Source organism: Equus przewalskii, chromosome 6, assembly GCF_037783145.1.
Source record: "Equus przewalskii isolate Varuska chromosome 6, EquPr2, whole genome shotgun sequence".
NCBI classification, from domain to species: domain Eukaryota; kingdom Metazoa; phylum Chordata; class Mammalia; order Perissodactyla; family Equidae; genus Equus; species Equus przewalskii.
Window position 1 is genome coordinate 59,919,336 of NC_091836.1, and position 21,145 is coordinate 59,940,480.

The following is a 21,145-nucleotide window of genomic DNA, read 5'->3' on the forward strand; positions in this document are numbered from 1 at the left end:
TTTACAGTTATTGTTATTACTGTCAATGCTTTGAGAATATTTGAACAACTTATATTTACCAGTGGGTAAGAAAGTGCCTGTTTCACAGTAGGCATTTTATCACTGAGTGTAGTAAATTTAAAAAATTTACTTCCTAAATTGTTGGCAAAAATACTATCTTCTTTTTGCTTTCATGATGTGTCTCAGTCAAAATCCAAAAATATCTATTCAACAAAAAAACTCTGAGCTTGTACTATACACTGGGCTGTGCAAGTTACTAGAGAAACAAAGAGGAGTAAAATACAGTCTCCAAGGAGCCTATAGTTTGTTGAGGGAAAGTCAAGCAGAAATTACCCTCCATATTTTTTCCCCTACCTTAAATATTCCCAATGCCTTACCCACACAAAAACACAAATCTCCAAACCACCCTTCCAAATAAATTTGACTTTCAAAAAGTCTACACTTTCAATCCATATCTATATATTTTTATCCACAACCGTATCCACATCTATTTATATATCTATATCCATACTCACCGTAAATACTGGGGGAAAAACAAATATAAACGAGAAAATAAAAAACACCATTACTCAGAGATGATCACTTTATAGATTTGACATTGGCAGTCTCGCCTCTTCCAAACAACTATAGAAGTTCATGACCTTTTTTTCTTTGGACAGATTCAAAAAAAGTGCAATTGTTCAGAAGTCATTTACTGCCTACTATGTGCTCTCAACTCTTTGTTAGGAGCTGAGACTGTATAAGAGAAATTTAAGACGCTGCCAGGGGACCCTTGGACAATCCTTCCTCAGCTAGTGAGGGGGCTGTCTTGGCTATTTGTCATGTGTCAAAAGTTCTGTCACCTGGGAACACATGAAATGAGTAAAGTGCCACTAGCACAGCACAGTACAGCAAGGCCTTGGCTATTTCAGTCCATGAGATTATTTATTTAGTTTTTACAAAGGAAAGAGAACAAAAGCATGGGATGTTCAATTTATATCTTGCACTAGATGATGAGAATTTTTAAATGTTTGCCTCTTTGTAAACCTCTGTTAAAGGGGAGAAAGACTAGCCTCTGGTTGACCCAGAAGAGAGAAACAGCTGCAATTGGATGTCATCACTGTAACCGTGGGAGCAAATTAGGGACCAGGTTCTATTTACAGAGGCTGACTTTTTCTCTGCTTCTCCTAGGACGAGATGAAGGAAGTTTTCAGTTATGTTGAGAAATGAATGCGGGTAGTTACTTAATGTTATCTCAAGTAGAAAATAAAAGGGAACTTTGTTTAAAGTCCCTTCCCATGGGTGTCCCTCTCTTGTGTTCTGATCCATTTACTCACTGTCTTCTAAAAGGAACATATGAATGCACTTGGAATCTCTCAAGAAGGAGACGGATTTTCCCTGAATATTGTTAAAAAGAATTCTCTTAAACTAAGATCCAGTCACCAGTATCACAGGCTCCCCACTTTCAACCTTGTCTTTCTCCAATAAATGGCTTCCTATTCCCAAATCCCAAGTGTTCCACAGGGCTCTGACCCTTGCCTAACCCACCAGAGTCTGCTCTTGCCCTCTCTCCCTCATTCTGCCTTCTGTCAGTTCCTGGACTGTGATAAGCTCTTCCTCCCCACCAGCGTCTTTTCCATAAGCCTTTCTCCCCACCACTCTATGTCTCCATAACAACTGTTTCTCTTCCAGAGATCAGGTCAAACATCATTTCCTCAAACAAGCTTTTCCTGACTCCTCTGACTCTCTCAAGTCCTTTAGTTATATGGTTACACAGCATCATAGCACCTTAATTATAGCTATGTATTTTTTTTTTTAAAGTTTGAGTTATTGTTTAATGTCCATCCTCCACACTTCATCAGGGCAGGGACCATGTGGTCCTCTTCACTATTGTCCTCCAGTATGCAGCACTTGCCTTGTACATGGTAAACATTCAAGTAGTTGTTCAAGAAATGCATGAATGAAGTATGCTCTAATTTGGGAAAAGATTGACATGCATTCATTCACTCCCTAAGAATTATACATTAAAACACCCACTCTGTGCCAAAAGTTGAGGTTCAAAAGCTCTCAAGGGGCTTATTTTCCATTAGTTGGATAAACATAAACACAGAATAGGTATCACCTCTAGCTTTGTTTCTGCTCCTGGGAGTGAGACATAACAAAAATTCTTATTAAAAATAATTCTCTCTCTAAATCATTTAGTTTTGATCTGTAGCCATCTGGGGATAATGCAAATTGGAATATCTAGAAATGAAAAGTTAAATAAAGAAGAGAAATTTCCTCTTTTAATTCTTCTATAAATGCATGCTAACTATTCTATGTTGTATTTTCAGAGGTAAGCCAGCAAGCTGTTGTGTATATATGGGAGAGTGACCAATAATACAATGAAGAGAGGGAGGGAGCCAAAACTACATTAATGAATGCTGTTTCATAGCTACTACTTGGACTAGACTATAGTCAAAGTTTCAAAAACTTTTAAAAATATGTGCATAGCACAGAGTACAATTATGCCTCCAATCCACCTCCCATCCAGCTTCCTTGACAGATTTTGAGCACATCATTTTCCATTTGGAGTTACATGAGTCTTAACAATGATTGCCATTTACATATGGGAACTTGTGGATTTCATAATCTAAGCTTACTAATATTCTAGAAGTGCTTCGCTGGTAGGCAATTTGACTTCTTTTATTGGCCCATTTTGCACATCCTTTTTATTTGCTTTCGCCGTGTTTTCCATCGAGTTGCATAGCTAGTAAGAAATATACCTGTTTAGAAAAGAGACAGAGGGAAAGTAAATAACTTCTGTCTTTGCCCCTCTACTTGTGTTTACTCAAGATAAGGCACTGCTGGAACTTAATTTAAAACTGGCTTTTCCATTCAGACTGCTTCCCTGTCCCCTGACCTAACATCCACCACATGCTGGGACATCATGAGTCGACTAGCTTCTTGAGTCTGGTGAGTTCTGTGTTTAGCCCAGGTACAGCACTTCTCCACCCAGACCTTCTGAGAGACTCACTCCCTTATGTTCTTCATCTACATCTGTTGCCCCTATCAAGCTTCTTTAAGATCAAGGACTGAACAATTTGACTCATTTTCTTTCTCCACAGTGTGCAGAGTGCACTGCATATAGCAGAAGCTGAATAAATGTCTGTCAATTTTTTAAAAAATTAAGATAAAACAAAAGCACAACTTTCTATGAGCACCAAGAAACTAGGATCCAAAAGAATTAGATTTGGCAAGACTTGGTATAAAGAGCAAATAGAAGCACATATTAAAGTGTTTTTTAAATGGTTAAGAGGTTTACAAATGCAAAATAATAATAATAATGCTTTATTAGCAGTAACTGTTTATCAGCTATTAATTGCTTTTGTATCTATTAAAAATTATTAAAAATAATATTTTTAAAAGGGAAAATCAGGCACATTATTCACAGATGTTTATAGTAAGTAGGACTATTTCATGGATTTGGTATGGGCACTAAAGTTCTTTTCAGATTATAGTCTTCGTTAAAAGATTTTTATCTTTTAATTTCCATTAATCTAAAAAAAATAAAAGTGCCCATCCTTCAGTGTATTAGAGTGTGATAGAAAGAACATAACCTTTGTAATTATTTGTTAAAATGACCGGAAACTCCATGAGAGTGGGGATAATGTAGTTCTTGTGCGTTACTGTATTTCCCAGCCTAGCACAATAGATGCACAATAAATCCTTGTCAAATGAATAAAGGAATGGATGGATGAATAAATCAGGCAGATGTGTTTTAATCCTAGATCCACGACCTATTATCTAACTGACCTTCAGCAGGTTACTTAATCTTTTTGAGCTTCAGTTTCCTCATCTCTATAGTGAGAACAAGAATCTTATTCTAAAAGCTGTTGTAATGATTAAATAAGCTAATATTTAAGGCACCTAGCATAGTGTCTGACATATAGGAAAAGCTTAATAAGTATCATGTCCCTTTAGTTATAGCTCCAGATCATGCTTCTTCAAATTTCAAGTAGCTGTAAAGCAGAGGATGTCTGCCTGCTGCCAAGTATGATGCTGTGGGAAAGACTAATCTATGTGGTGTGCTACTGTCAACCTTCCTCACTGATGTGGATCACTGAATCCACAGTCTACACAGATCATTCAGATCCACAGCAGAAAAACTCTCAAATGAAAACACACTTTTTCCCTGTAGACACGCTGCTCACACATCCAGACCTCCAGTGAGGCTCAGTCGTTGTGTCTGAGACTTTTCTTTTCTAGCCAAGTGTGCTCATCTCCATGTTCTAACAGATTTGAGTATAAATGAGTGAAAATATACTACAATACTTTCCAACTGAAAACTACAAAGGAGACACAATAAAAAGATTTAATATATTAAGACAGGGTAATAGCTTCTCAGATATGGAATTATTGAGAATAATGCCATAAGCTACATACCAAAATGTCTCATTATACCATCACAGTTCACGGAAACTTATCAGCTAAGAAAAAAATTGCTTTCTTTTGTTTCAGATGCAGAGTTGAATTTCTATATTATTTTGTATTTTAGAATTAACCTGCGCGTTGCACGAAAAGCATGCTGACAAGTGTTTCATTTTACAACAAAAAATTACTATTTAACTGATTTTTTACTATAAAATTATTTAAAAGTTAAAACAAATGTCGACATTAATCTCTCATTTTTTTTCCTGAGTCATCTGGAAGAGATCAAATGTTATGGTTCCCACCTGCAGTACCCATCTGGTACTGGAGGAAAAATGACCTCACCTCACTCAATTATCTCAGTTACCTGGCTCTTATGTTTTCAACTCTCTGTCTAATGTATAATCAGTTACCTAACTGCAGCTCATAGCAAAGGAATTTAATAAAATATGAGTGAAAATGTGGATCCATTAAGCACAAATGATTTATGCATAAACTATATTAAGATTGTTTCACACACTTTCCAGAAAATTAGTAAGCCAGTTGACTGCCTGCTTAATAGTTGCATTTTTGTAATAAGCTAATGACATTACCTCAAAAGGTACTTTTGCATTTGATAATATCCTACAAACAATGGGGATTTTCATAAACGTTTACAAGAAGATACGGTTTCTGACCACCTAGCGGATTTCTATCTCAGTAAAGGGTGAGAATAGTAGAAAAAAATATTCACAAAGTAATGCAATTATTGTCCAGGGAGGTTTCACTTGGAATAATTCCTAACAAATGGACACCTAATTTGTTTGTCAATAACTGCAAACATCTGTTGAGTGCCTGATCTGTGCGTGGCACTTTCCCTGGCCTTTGGTTATAAAACATAGAAGAGGCAACATCGCTACTTAGACTGATATGAAGATAGAAGCATACTCCAGCAGAACTTTAAAAAATAATGAGCAACTTTAAAAGACTTTAGCAAAATCGTGCAGATAATGAATGCTACAGAGCTCTTCGCCCACACTGTGACCTTTTGTGCCCGCCTGTTTTTCCTCTCCCAACACTGTTCGGGCGTTCAATAACATACGTCACCGAGTCAGGGCAGGTGAGGAGGCTGGGTTTGAAAGACTCAGGTCTCCAGCCTTTTCAGTGTCTATTCCATAATCACCTTCTGTCAGAAAATGTTTCAAAGAATATTCCCCAAATGCTTCTCAGTGAAAATTAAGAAGTTTGTTTAGTAAAAATGGATATATAATAGCCATCTTCTTCAAAGGTACTGTTATCCCATAATGCTTTACTTGATTCTGCAAAATTACCCAAGAAACAGAGTGCGTCCCTTCCAGCGCAGTCTCAGGATCCTGGCTCAAAATCTAGAAAGCTCCTAATGACCTTTTTACATGACTTTGTGGGGCCATGAATGTGTAGAAATCTCTTAACGATTCCTTTCATAATTTTGTGGAGGCTGGGAGGGATGGCAGTTCTGCCCTAAGACCTTTCTGGACATTTGGAATGGACCCTGACATTTGTTAGCTAATGTTTTATATAAATGGTAGACTAAAATGGAAGATATTTATTTAATAGCATTAGTAAGACCAAAGTTCTGAGTAAGAGTCCATCAGGGGTTGAGGGCATGATTTAGTTAAAAGATCTTTATATGAGTGTTGGAAGTCTTGAAGTCTAGTCCCGGCTCTGCCATTAACTTACTTGTGTAAGTCTAACAATAATAATATTAACCATAATAATGCAATACTTCCAAAAGCCTTTGTTAAAGAGCAATCTAACTTAAAAGGAACACATCTTTAGTGTGCTGCACTATATATTTGAAAACGTTCACAGCACTCATCTTCAACAAAATATAACTCCTTTAATACTGAATAGCAACTAACCACTTCAATAAACCCTCATCTTTGGGAATTCAAAAACAGATGTTGGCTCATAGGCAAGCCTCTCCCAGGGGCACAAACTAGATGTTCAATAAATGTCTGATTTAAATAATTGATTTGCAAATAATGCCTGCTCACTTTATCCATGGTCATATTTATCTGCTCATAATGTTGTATATACCCTAATTTTAGAAAGTAAAATCACTTTCAAATTCTCACTTCTGCTAGAACACATTTTTAACACAATTTTTAAATGTTCTAGAAATGATTTCCAGCATATGTTAAAAAAAAACACACCCAGAATTCATTTAAAGCTTTTTAGTAGTGCTATCACCTAAAAGTTAGCTTAAAAAATTTCAGACCTCTTTTTGTATAGGTTATATATATACAGCCCAAAACAGCTTTAAAATATAAAATACAGCCAGTTTGGAGATATGTTAAACAATCATATATTCAAATCAAGGTATTTAAAAATATCTGCATGAACGGCATTTTCAACTTTCACTTGCATGATTGATGATGTGCGTTACATTAGCATGTATTTTCTTTACCAATACAAATCCTTCGGTCAGTGGCACATTTTTGAACCACAATTCCCAAACTGTATTGGACTCTTAGCTTAAAAACTCGTCTATCTTCTGATCCAGAATTGCTAATAACAAATAGTTTAAAATGCAGCATATTACACTAACTTCTCCAGCAACCAGAACTACATTTTTTCCCAACTCCTGCTGTCCTTCAATTTTAGAAATATCAAAAAAGAAAAAAAAAGAAAGATAATCATGAAAATAATATTGTGAGGATAATGGAAACACATGCAGTACTTTCATACTCTGTCGGTGGAGAACGAAAAGGTTTCTCTCTGTCTTCAAAGAGCATTGGTGAATATAAAGAAGATCAACTGGGGTGGGGTGTTAAGGGTGTCGGTAAGGAAATCCATGAGCAATTATCACACACTCTCATAAATATCCAGTCTTATTATTTTCCTTCTCTGCGGTCACAGAAATCTTTCCTTTATTGTTTCTTAAATGGGACACCTCCCACCTTCCAAACACTTCCTCAACTCTCTCTGCCCAGCAAAGAATTAATTACGGAGTAAGGGGGGGGGGGCAGCAGAGAAAACGAACAAGGTACTATACAAATCTAACAAACTAATAAAAGAAAGAAACCAAGTGTCCTGGTTAAAGGGATGTTGCGGCATCCAGGACAAGCGGCTGAAACCAATCTATGGATTGAGGGGGTGGGGATGAAAGACCATCGACAACACAGGAGAGCTTAGGAAGTCCCGGCTGTGGGAGGGGCTCTGAGATGGTATTGAGGATAACCTTGGACAAGTCTATAAATCTCTCTGACCCTCAGTTTCTCTTCCATCTTTCCTATCTCCTGTCGGGGTTATTAATGAGGCTCAAATGCTTTGGGAAAATTTTCAAGTGGTAAAGCCCCATACAAATGGAAGGCATTGTTGCTTTACTGAGTATTTACTGGGTGCTAGAGACTGTGAGGGCACCACGGAGGTTACAAACCTGAACCAAATTCAGATCCTGTCCTCCAGGAGCAGAAGATCTAGAAAGACAAAACAAAACAACGAATCCAGGGGTTCTACTGCAAGGAGGAAAGAGAGATGGGTTAATATTCTGACCAGATCAAAAGGTTCTCATAGGCTCACCCCTCCCAGCGGTCCCTAACGGCCCAGGAACAGCGCCCAGAGGAGGACTCCAGGAGGGCGCGACCCCAGGCCCATTGGGGCAGACCAAGCCCCAGGGCTGGTGGGGGTGGGGCAGAGATGCTCGTAAAGTCTCGTCAGAGTGGAAGGAGTCAGGGGCCGAGCGAGGAGGCCAGCCAGTGTCGCGACCTCCCCTTGACGGCTTTCAGGTGCGGATACACGGCAGTGGGCTCGCAGGTAGCACTCCTGTCGGGCTCGCGGGCCAGGTCCACCCACTCAGCCGCCGCTGCCGCCGCGCCCACCGTTTCCAAGGCGACTGGCGCGCTGTGGCTTCCTCTCCCACCATCAAGCACAGCCGCCAGCGGCGGGCCGGGCGCGCTCCCTGGTGGCCGCACGGGGAAGAGTCCGGGCTGAGGGCCCGCGCCGCCGCCTTCCTCGCCGCATATCTTCCACCGCCGCCGCTCATCCCGCTGATTCCGCAGAACGTGTACGCGCTCCTTGCCTCCCTCTAGTGGCAAACCGGGAAGTGGCGAGTTGTGTAGAGACATGACAGGCGGGTTCTGTGCTGTGACCGTCAGCTGGTCACTTTCGTCTCTGGGTCTGTTTCTTCCTCTGTAAAATGAGACGTCAAAATTGGTCAGTGGTTTTCCAACAACTCTTAAGATGGAGAGAGGGCTGCGTGCGCGTGATGGGGGTTCTGCCCGCCTCTGCCCCGTTCTGTCCCTTTCGCCACGGCAGCTTTTCTTCTTTCTGCTTTTGTTCTGTGTAAGAGTTCTTTTGGGTTTAGCTCCAGATAGAGTTGCAGATCCCTGGACTAAATGCTTGTATGGTAACTTCCAGCTCTGAAAGTCCTTCATCCTGCCTATTTTCCTTTTCGCTTTACTTTCTTGCTCCTAAACCTCAAGAAAACCAATATAGATTCCATCTTTCCCCTCTTTCTCCTTTTCGCTAATTCGAAGGAAAAAAATATCACACACCTACAACCTTTAAAGTTCTCCCTTTCCTCTCCTGCATTCTTTCTTATTCTCTGCCTCAAGACAATTTCTTACGTCCTGGGAGCACCTCCTTCCGCTAGGTTAGATCCCAGTCAATTATTTATCCTTTTCTCCCGGGAAGACGGAAGTGAGGCGCTCTCTTGGGCTTATGCTCTCTTCATAAACCACCTGTCTGGCATTCTTGGATTTGATTTTTAAAAAATAGGTTATCATATGTTTTATGATTAATGTTGTGTTATATTAATAACGTATTAAGAGCTCCTTAAAGGAAGGGAATTGAAGCAGTTAAAAATATTAGCTTTTACTTAAGGGAATTTTTCTCATCAGTAGAAAGTCATCCAAAAATAAGCTCGTTTGAGATAACTTATGTGTTCCAGCTCATTGGAACCTCCGTTTATTCTATCACTGTTATATATTTGTTGAGCGCCAATAATTCGCTGTGACCTGCATATCCCATACAGATCTTTTGGGTACTGGGTCTTCCCTAGAATAACGACAACAGGCAGGTTATGGGTAAAATTATTAAATAGAGTGCAGGTGCAGGAGAAAAAGAAAGCTACCATTAAAATTTTTTAAAGCATGGGGATTTTTCTTTTGGTTGTTGTTAAATGGCAAAACAGTTTTGAGATTCTTCAGCACTTTGAATTCATTCCCAAATCATTTCCTATAAATCTCAGGCCTGCTTCTTTTACGAGAACCTGGGCCCATGGTCAAAAATGTACTTTTATCCTGGTATTTATCTTCTGTACAGTGTTCCTTATGGTGTTCGCCAGTTGGTGGTCAGTGAAGCCAGATAAAAACCATTTGCTGAGTTTCCTCATTTGACCTTGATTTTCTGTTAGCCTTGCCATGTTGAATGATGTAGAAATAGAGGTTGGAGAGTTTCTGTGGTAGGAAAAGCCAAATCTGATTTTGGCAAAACCACAAAGAACCTGTTTGGTATGCACAGTTGCTAAACAGTTTACACTTTTAAAATTTTTCACCTATTTTCACTGAGGATCACTCCCTCTGCAAACAGACCCTAAGGCACGTTTTGGGGATTTAAAGTTTTAGTATTAAATCTCACAATAAGTTTTAGAGACCCGAGCTAGTGATTAACCTATTGACTTTGCAAACCAGTTCCAACTTCTCATAAATCAGAAATTTTGTTGACAACAAAGTTACTTTTGAGTAATAGCAAAGCCCTGCTATGGCTTCTTTGTTCCTGACAAATGTGAAACAACCAAATTGGTGTTTTGGAAAAAAAAAGTCGTGAAGTAAAATATTCTCTTGAGAGGAAAAGTTTGCCCTACCTTTAAGCAGGCATGGGGACATACTCAGAGAGGGGATTGTGTTGTGACCCAACGTCCATTGGCATGTTGCAGTATTAGAAAATGGGATTGTTTCCCACTGTATTGATAAGGGTGGCAGTTTTTTCCTTTAGGCCAGAGGCATAGCTCTACAATATACCCCCTTGTCTTCACCTCTTCCATTCAAGTTGAACTTGAATGACCGGAACTCTGGCAGAAAGAGATCAGATCTCTTCTGACATGACAAAAAAATCTAGAACTATATATATAGAGATTATATATATTAATAGTCAATTTCTTCAGACAAATGTGCCAAGGTAATTAAATGAAGAGAGGGTAATATTTTCAACAAATGCTACTGTAATTACTGCATATTATTTTGAAAAAAGTCAACCTTGATCTGACCATACACCATATAAAAAATTAACTCAAAGTGAATCATAGATCTAAATATAAAAGTTAAAACTATAAAACTTCTAGAGTAAAACATAGAAGAAAATCTTTGTGACCTTGGGTAGGCAGAGATTTCTTACATAGGATACAAAGAGCATTATTCAAAAAAAGAAGAAAAGTAGTAATTTGGACTTCATCAAAATTTAAAACTTCTCTTTAGTTAGTTTTAAGAAGATGAAAAGCAAACCACAGTCTGGAAGAAAATATTTGTAATACATATACCTGAAAAAATGCTGGTATCCATAAGTTATAAACAACTCCTAAGGCTCAATAATGAGAAAATAAAACAACCAATTATAAATAGCAAAAGGTTTGAACAGACACTCCACAAAAGAAGATATATCAATGGCCAATTAATACATGAAAATATGCTCAACATTGTTAGTCATCAGGGAAATGCAAATTAAAACCCCAATGAGATACTGCTACACACCCGTTAGAATGGCTGAACTTAAAAAGACTGACAATACCATGTGTTGACAAGGATGTGAAGCAACTGGAACTTTCATATATTGTTGGTAGAAAAGTAAGATGGCACCACCATTTTGGAAAATAATTGGTAGTCTCTTATAAAGTTAAACACATTTACTGTATGACCCAGTAACCCCACTCCTAGATGTTTATTCAAGAGAAATGAAAATGCGTGTTCATAGTAGCTTTATCATAATAACCTAAATCTAGAAATAACCCAGATATCCATCAACAGGTAACTGCATAAACAAAAAGTTTCTGTCCATACAATAGAAACTACTTAGCAATGAAAAAAAAATGGACTATTGATACATGCAACAATGTGATGAGCCTCAAAAGCATTTAGCCAAGGGAAAAAGCTAGGTGTGAAAAACTATACGCTGTATCATATGAAATTCTAGCAAAGCCTGAAAACAGGTGAGTTGTTGCCTAGTGCTGAGGGGGAGGCATGAGGGGATTGAGTGCAAGGGAGCAGGAGGGAACTTTGGGGGATGAAGGAAATGTTCTATAACTTGGTTGTGGTGGTGGTTACAAGGATGTGTGCATTTGTTAAAACTTGGCAAATTATGTGTTTAAATAGGAGTATTTTATTATATATAAATTATGCCTTCATAAAGTTAATTTTTTTAAAATAGCTACAAATTATTTGTACTCCTCCCGTCAAGAGGTGGGATCTCTGTTTCCTCTCCTTAAATCTGGATGGTCTTAGGACTGCTTTTACCAAGGGAGTATGGTAGAAATGACTGTGTCACTTCTGAGGCTGGGTCATAGAAAGTCATGCAGCTTCTTCTGGGTTCTTTTGGGATACTTGCTCTGAGGGAAGCCAGCTGCCGTGTAAAAAGTCCATTTACTTTGAGGCAACCATCCTGGAGAGGCCAAGTGTAGTCTCTGGGGTCAACCCTTCCAGCTGAGTCCTGCCTTCTAGGCCACAAAGTGCCAGAAGCCATCTTGGGTCCTCCCAGCTAACTCATCCATCAGCTGAGTTTTGCTGAGTTGATACCAGTTGATGCCACAAGGAGCAAGAGATTGCCAATTACTAACCTACAGATTCTGAGATATGGTGGTTGTTTTAAATCATTAAGTTTTGATAGTATACTGATTATCCATTACTATGTAACAAATTACCCCAAAATTTAGTGATTCAAGATGACAATAATCACTTGTTATTTCACAGTTTCTATGGATCAGGAATTTGGGAGCAACAACTGGGCAGTTCTAACTTGGGGTATCTCATGAGGTCAGATGTTGTACAGATTCTCTCTCTGTCTGAAGGAGCTTTCAGTCTAGGGGAAGCGGGAGGCAGACATGATAATAGGCAATTGCAACACAGTTGGAGAACCCCTGGAATAGGGGTGAAAGCAGGGTGCTAAGGGAAAACCTAACCCAGTCTTGAGGGTCAAGGAAAAATTTTTGGAGGAAGAGAAGTCTAACTTGAGACTTGCCAATGAGCAGGAATGTCAGTTTGGTGGGTTGGGTGTGAGAGGGTCTGTGGCAGAGGGATGGGCATGTACAAAGGCCTTGAGTTAAAAACAAAAATGATGAGTTTCTTATGGAGCCAAAAGAAATTACTAATGGTTAGATAATAGGGTCCCAGAGAGAGGAGGGGAGTGAGACAAGAGGCTGGAGAAGCAAGCAGGGACGGATCATGACAGGTCCTTTGAAGCATGCCTTTATGATGATGAAAGTTCATTTTGGCTACAATGTGGAGGAGGATGGGAGAGGTCAAGACAGGGACAGGTTCCAGGATGAACTTCACTGTTCCAGTCTTTCTTCTGCCTCAGGGCCTCTCACTTAGGTCTAGTTTCTGGTTCAGAAAACATGTCTCAGTCTCTACCCTTTGCAAGATTGCAGTGAGTAGAAAAAGCGTGACCACATCTCCCTGGCTTAAGTTATCAGCTTGCCCAATCTCTGGAGCCTTCTGTGACTCAGGTGAGATGCCCACCCCCGTACCTGAAAGTAGTCTATGAAACTCTGCCTCCAACAAACCTATTAAAAGAGTTAGAACATATGGAGTAATATTACCTCACATCTGGAGAATGAAGCAATATAGATTCTAACTTCCATCTTTTAAGAGCTGTATTTGTATAATTGTTTTCCAGTTGACTTCTTTTTATTGTTGTAAGAACACACCATGAGATCTACTTCTTAACAAAATTTTAAGTGTACGATACAATATTGTTAACTATGGGCACTGCATGTTAACATAGAGCAGATCTCTAAAATGTATGCGTCTGGCATAATAGAAACTTTATACCCACTGAGCAGTGACTTCCCATTTCCTCCTCCTCTGAGCCCCTGGCAACCACCGTTCTACTCTCTGCCTCTATGAGTCTGGCTATTTTAGATATCTCGTATAAGTGGAATCAGGCAGTATTTGTCCTCTGTAACTGGCTTATTTCACTTAGCATAATGTCCTCCAGGTTCATCCGTGTTGTTGCAAAGGGCAGAATTTCCTCTTTTTTAAGGCTAAATAGTACTCCATTGTGTGACTGTGCTGTTTTCTTTATGCATTCATCCATCAATGGACATTTAGGTTGTTTTAATATTTTGGGTATTGTGAATAATGCTGCAGTGAACATGGGAGTGAGATATCTCTTCCAGATCCTGATTTCAATTCTTTTGGATAAATACTCAGAAATAGGATTGCTGGATCATATGGTAGTTCTATTTTTAATTTTTTTTTTCTTTTTGAGGAAGATTAGCCCTGAGATAACTACTGCCAATCCTCCTCTTTTTTTGCTGAGGAAGACTCGCCCTGAGCTAACATCTGTGCCCATCTTCCTCTACTTTATACATGGGATGCCTACCACAGCATGGCTTTTGCCAAGCAGTGCCATGTCCACACTCGGGATCCGAACCAGTGAACCCCGGGCCGCCAAGAAGCAGAAGGTGCGAACTTAACCACTGCACCACCGGGCTGGCCCCTATTTTTAATTTTTTAAGAAACCTCCATACTGTTTTCCAAAAATTTTATACACAATTCTGTTGTTTTCCTGCCTATTGGAAACAATGATTTAGAACAGACTGTGGGAAAATGTGCCATATAAAAATATCACAAAAAGAATAAAGAGTTTACAGTACTGATAGTATATGTTCAAAACCTGCATAATAATCTAAAACAAAGTTCTCAAAAATTTTGACTTAACAGACTGGATTGGAAAGGAAATACTATGTACTTGAATAGAAAAATATATAGCACTGAATATTGTCAATGTCAGTTCTTTCCAAATAAATGTATAATTTTAATGTAAATCTACAAAAAAAGTGTTTGCAGAAGGGAAAATAATTGGGGCATTTTCAGGACTATATATCAATATTAGCAAATCCAAGGTGGTATGCTGTATTTTTAAATAAAAAGAAATAAGGAGGTTTTGGGTTACTCCCTGCCCTTCATATGGTGTTGAGGAAATACTAAATTTCTGGACATATCACGTCATGTGATTCCATTTAAATGATATGTCCAGAAAAAGCAAATCTACAGAGACAGAAATTGAGAGAAGACTTCTGTACACAATAGGGCTGTACCCAATAGGGTTGCCAGCAAGGGGACCACTTGGAGAGGGAGTTGTCCAAATGAGTGATGAGCACCTGGGCAGCATCCTGCAGAGAGCATGGTCTTTGGACTCTGAAATCCAAAGATCCTTCTAGTGAATGCACCTGACTCTGGGAATTGCTCATTGTGGAGTCTGGTGAGACTGAGAGACATAGGATGCAGAACCACACTTTGCTGATGCTTTGTTTCTTTAAGAACAAGAAATTTGGAGTAAGACCGTCCAGAGTTTTTCTGAAGCTGCTTACCAGCCGTGTGACCATGGGTAAGTTACTTCACCTTTCTGTACCTTGCTTTCCTCATCTATACATGGAGATAACATTACATAGCTCTCAGGGCTGTTCTGAAGATTAAATAAACATCTGGTACAATTCCTGGCACATAGTAGGTTCTCAATAAATATTAGTTCTCCCTTGTACTCCTTGTAAATATTATTTTAGAGTGAATGCCAGACAGTAGGAAAATGTGGAGCTCTTCTGGGCCACATTTCCCATGTGGCTGGAGAGGGCTTGCTCCACTCAGCATCTTTATCTGGTGGGACCCTAATATGCACCTCTGACCCAGCTCCAAACCTGTATAGCCAGCTGCCCACTCAGCATCACTTAGATGTCTCACAGGCACATCATGCCAAAAACTCATCATCTCCCACCCCCTCCTGCTTGAGGCTGTGTCCCATATTCAGTCAATAGCACCAGCACCACTTCAGCTTCAGGCCTAAAGACTAGGAGTCATTCTCGACTCTTTCCTTTTCCTCAAATCCCAGATCTAATCAATCTTCAAGTTCTGTCAGTCTACCCAGAGATTGAGTGGATTGGACCCATTCATTAATTTTAATCCAAAAATATTTGTTGAGCTCCTATGGACCAGGCACCATGACGAGCTCCGTCTTCACTGCCTCCTCCCTAGAACAAGCTGCCATCTTCTCCTGATTTGACTGAGGAAATATCTTCCCGACTGGTTGCCCTGAATCTACTCTTTACCTCCTCTAATCCTTTCTCCAAATTCTGCCAGAGGTTCATTTCTTTGCTTAAGACTTTAAATGTCTTCTCACAGAGTCCTTAGGAAAGGGTTCCTGACATACCTGATAAGGCTCTCTCAAATTCAGGCCCACTAGGTCAGGTTCCCCTGTTATGTGCTCCAGTCATTGGTTGGGTTCCCCCAGAAGCAAACCCTGGGATTGAGATTTGAGTGCAAATAGTAGGTTATTTGGGAGGTAGTCTCAGGAAGCTCTGGTAGGAAGATGGGGGAATGAGGAGAGAAGAAGCAGCAGCCAGCTCAGAGTGCATTAATAAACAAGTTACCAGGAACTGGAGAACTGGGGCTCGGTCTCTCTGGGGAACTGTGGGAGACAGTATATGCTAAGGACTGAATTGTATTCTCCCAAAATTCATATGCTGAAGCCCTAACCTCCAGTGTGACTGTATTTGGAGACAGGGCCTATAAGGAGATAACTGAAAATTAGGGAAGGCCTGTGATGAGATAGTAAGGGTGGGGCTTTGATACAATAGGATTAGTGTCTATAAGAAGAGACACTGGAGAGCTCCGGTGAGCGCTGTCTCTTCCTGAGAGAGCACACATGTGAGCACACGGCGATATGGCAGCCTCCCACAAGCCAGGAAGACAGGCTTCCCCAGAAACCAACCATGCTGGCACCCTGATCTCAGCCGTGCAGCCTCCAGAACTGGGAGAAGAGAAATTAAATTTCTGTCGTTTCAGCCACTCCGTCTATGGCATTTTGTTACGGCAGCCCAAGCTGAGACAACATAGAACGTTCTCAGAGTTAACCCACCCGGACGGTGAGGAAGCTGGGTGGTTAACTCAATTCTCATTTGTCGTTGGTCAAGGAATGTTCCCGAGGGCACTAACTCCTGGCACTGTGGCTTGCACCGTGCAGGGGCTGAGCGCACGCCTCTCCTCTGTGGGCCAGAGAAGCCCTCACTCAGCCTGAGAGTCTCTTGCAGGAAGAAGCCTCCGACTTGCCTGGTGCGTGCTGAGGGGATATGGGCAGGGCAGTAGGGTCCACCACAGCTCCCAGAATGCACTTTGCCTCCCTTTGTAGCTCTCCTTACCCTGTAATGAGTCATTCGGCTAATCTGTTAGCTCTGTAAGGGTGTAGACAATATCACTCTGCATGGTGAATATGCTGCCAGGGCCTAACACAGACTGACACGCCATAGGGCTCAAGAGATATTTAGTGAATATTTGGGTAAATGAATAAATGGTGATTCTTTTCAGAAAGTAACCCAGGCTAGTCATGCCTGGTTATTTGACAAATAAATTACACATGGAGTGTAAAACCTCTAACTTATTGTTACATCTGAATCCCCACATTCACATAAATCACTGAAATTTCTTAACAATGGCCAATTAAGGGCCTGACTAAGCTTTCTAGATAAAGCTTAGGACGTAAATTTTTATCCCTTTGCAGCAAATACAGTCCTAATACCTTTTCTCTAGACCCAGGCCACTCCACATGTTGCGCTGGGGCCGGGGAAGATGAAACACACACAGCCCACCCGAGCAGCAACAACTGGGCTCAGCCCCATGGCTCTCGCAAGATGACTCCTAGCTGCCCGACAGCATGAACACAAACAGGTGGAGCACACGAAGATGGTGTTATGGAGCTTGGACTTAATCCTGTGAGCACTGGCGAGCTGTGGAAAGTTTCCCATCGTGCCCAAAGCAAGACTTCAGAACGATTAACGGAACAGTGAGATTTAGGCAGGAATGGAATGGGGAGAGACCGGAGGCTGGGAGACAAGAAAGGAGCGAAGGGGCCTCATACAACGTGGCTGATAGAAACTTTTGAGCTGTGTGAAACTTTCAGTTGTGGGGCACTAAACGGGTTGGGGACAGAGGAATCACTGCGGTGAATGAATCAAAGTGCACCCTTTCCTCTTACTTTTTTACCTTTGAAGTTATTTCCTAAAGCATCAAAGGGGTGTTTATAAGAAAAGTAATATGCAACCACAAAGGTTCCATGTAAAGAACCATGAACGCGAGTTCCCACAGCTGTGTAAGTCTAAAAGGGAGGTGAAGTGCCGTTGATTTTTGTGTGTTCTTGGGATAATGCATGAATGTTCCATGTGTACAGCACTTTCTCTGAAACTAATAAACTTTGAACTTTTTTTTTTCTTTTTTAAGGAAACGTGGTTATGCGGGTTGCTGAGCCAGATGACTGGGTGTGACAAAGATTGCTCCCAGATAAACAAGTCAGACTTGCACTCGGTAATAAGTGATGGGTGAAAAATGGCAAGGCCAACAGGAAGGGGCTTTTTTCTTTCTTTTTTTGGTGAGGAAGATTGGCCCTGAGCTAACATCTGTTGCCAATCTTCCTCTTTTTCCCGCCCCACCCCCCACAAGCCCCAGGACATAGTTGTATATCCTAGTTGTATGTCCTCCTAGTTCTTCTATGTGGGATGCTGCCACAGTATGGCTTGATGAGCGGTGTGTAGGTCTGTACCCAGGATCCCAAACAGCAAACCCTGGGCTGCCAAAGCAGAGCATGCGAACTTAACCACTACACCACTAGGCTGGCCCCAACTTTGTGCTTTTAAGGGTAAAACTTTGCTTAAATTTAAAATATTCTGCTTAACATTTTGTATATCTTGATTGTAGTGGTGATTACATGATAATATTCATATATCAAAACTCATTAAGTTCTACATTTAAAACTGGTGACTTCGGGTGTATGTAAGTTATGTTTCAATAAAGCTGATTTTTAAAAATTGAATAAAGTTCAAATATACCCAGAGATGAATTCAGACATACAGGAATACATAAGTATGATTCCATTTATATAAAAATCCAGAAAATGCAAACTAATCCATAGTGAGAGAAAGCAGGTCCGTGGTTGCTTCTTTGGGGGTAGGGTAGGGACAGGAGGCAGGAATTACACAGAGTCATGAGGAAATTTACAGTCATCATAGATATGTTCACTATACCTTACTGTGGTGTTGGTTCAAAGGAGTGTACGTATGTCAAAACTTGTATTTGAATGAAATGGTAAATCTCTTTACTATTGGCTGTAAACTTTATTATGTTGGGAACCATGTCAATCACCTTCACCCCTATATCTCCAACATCTAACCTAAGGCCTGGTGTATATTTGTTGAATAAATAAAAAATGAATAAATTAACAGTGTGGGAAATATTACCACAGTAGAATGAAAGTAGTTCCCAGCTCTGTCATGTTCTAGCCATGTAAAGGTCTCTAAGTCTCAGTTTGCTCACTTGTAAAATAGGATTAATAATACTTGCCTCATAGGATTGTTGGGAGGGTTACAAAGGTGTATCTAATGAACTACAAAGTGGGCCTTGGCATGGTAATTGCTAAATAGGTGGTAGCTTTTATTACTATTTGCCAGATATGCCTTGTAAGTTAGGGGGAATTGTGCCAACCAATTATTTTGCACATATGCATTTTCAGCATACTCTATAGCCGTTTCAAATAGGGAGTGATGCAAAGAACTTTTGTCACATAGTAAGTCCCTGCATAAATGTGATAATTAATGGATTACTCCAGAAACTGGATTTTAAAGTGATATAGACTTAAAATTAGGTAAAATTGCTTTTAAAATAAGCCAGACGATGGTTTCATGGGTGCATGTATATGTCAAAATTAATTAAGTTGTACACTCGAAATATATGCAGTTTATTATATGTTAATTATACTGCGATGAGGCTGTTTTTTAGAAAAAGAAAAAAAATAAGCCACCAACAACGAGTGGAATGAAATACAGGAACTAGCTCTATTATTTAGGATGAAGTTTGATTCATTTAATTGTTTTTTTAACCAAAAGGATCTGTCACCATTATTTGGCTTCAATTTGGGGACGATTTAATTGTTTCTCAGACAGGTCTTTTTTTTTCATTGAGATTTGCACTGCAGTTTGACAAATGTTGATGCCATCACTGCTGAAGCTCCACTCCTCAAATGTAAATATTTGCTGAAGGTTAATCAAGCTTTAACACTCCAGAATTGACAGAGGCTTTTTATAGTGATGCCCTGAAAAATATGCGTAATGCCAGCTTTTTAAACTGTCATCATTCACAGATCTGATACTAATGAACTTGGGCCTCTTTCTGAAGAATGACTATTTAAGTATACAATTAATGAATCAGGAGTATCTGAACATGATTCAACAGTCCGTATTTCTGCTACTGTTAAGGCAGCAACAATCATTGTATTACTTATTCGTTAACACCCACTGAGTACACCTCACTTGCCTTAGCTAGCCCAGACCTGTGAATAAAGCCCCAGGGCATAAAACTGAAAGAAGAGCAAGAAAAGATGTGGGTCAGCTAGCAGGTGATGCTTCCATGAATTTGGTAAAGAACTTTGTGATAGAGTATCTTAGTTTGTGTTCCTCCAAAAGCTGACTCTGAGACAAGAACTTGGAATACAGGTAGTTTATTTAGGAAGTGATGCCAGGAAGCACAGTTGAAGAAATGGGGGAAGTGGACAGGAAAGGGAGAAATACCGATAAAGGGTGCATTCATGCGTGGGTTACTGCTGTGGGAAACTGGGACTCAATCTCATTAGGGACTCTGAGGAGTCATTTGAACAAGCTTCAAAACTGTCCCACAGAGGGATAGGGGAGCTGGAGTGATTATCTGCAGATTCATGTCCTCATTGTTTGAAGGATGGCCTGGAAAGTGGGATCATTAATTACACACACACACACACACACACACAAACTTACACATGCACGCACACACACACCCCTGCTTGTGGACTGAGCAAGCTCTTGTTGGCTAAAGAAAGTCCTCAGACAGAGACACAAAGAAATGCCAGCCATTGAGCTGGGAAGCTGGCAGTTTGCATGGAAACTGCTCGCTGCCTTTGCAGATAAACTCTGAGGGTGGGTGAGGGGATATGGGCGGAAACATGACATCATCTGCTCCATGGATGGTTTTGGGTCTTTCATGTGATAGAACATCAATGCTAGATGTTGAGGAATGTGTAGTGGCAAGGCTAAAGAAATGAGTTTATAAATTCTGAAGGAGGAATTTCCCTTTACCATTTTCCCAGAACGAAATAAAATTGATGAAATGTACCATTACCTAGTCAATTTGGTTGACTCTTCAGTTGTTTCATATCCTGTAGACAACGTGTTCTCAAAATGTGGTCTCTGGTTCAGCAGCATCAGCATCACATGGAATGCAAATTCTTGGGCGCCACCTTAGCTCTATTGAATCAGAACCTCTGGGGGTGGGACCCAAAAGTCTGTGACAAGCCCTCCAGGTGATCCTGATACACATGAAGGTTGGAGAACTTCAGATGTAAACAAGATGCTATACTGAGAGACTTTTATGCCAATCACAGGGTAGTGGACTAGGTACAGAGAAAACTGCCTGGTTTCTAGTCTTAGTTGGGTGTAAACATGGACAAGATATGTAATCTTTATTGAAAATCATAAAGATTTTTCAATCTGTGAAATGTGAAGTTTTGATTA

General features: G+C 40.1%; 1 protein-coding gene across 17 annotated transcripts in view; it reads right to left on the reverse strand.

The window, feature by feature from the left end:
• Positions 1 to 8,377, reverse strand: part of CCDC83 (coiled-coil domain containing 83) — a 47,967-nt gene extending 39,590 nt beyond the window's left edge. For 2 of the 17 annotated variants that reach the window (XM_070623970.1, XM_070623969.1), the window contains exons 1-2: positions 7,933 to 7,970; positions 2,622 to 2,744 (exon numbers count right to left, since the gene is read on the reverse strand). Coding sequence is in view for 7 of the 17 variants with exons in the window: in XM_070623959.1 (XP_070480060.1) it covers positions 2,622 to 2,716 (95 nt within the window). In the remaining 10 variants the exon portion in view is untranslated. Of the gene's footprint in view, positions 1 to 2,621; positions 2,745 to 7,789 lie in introns of all 17 variants that reach the window. The other 15 variants (XM_008540183.2, XM_070623961.1, XM_070623959.1 and 12 more) reach the window with 14 other exon arrangements.
• Between the last annotated feature and the right edge of the window lie 12,768 nt (positions 8,378 to 21,145).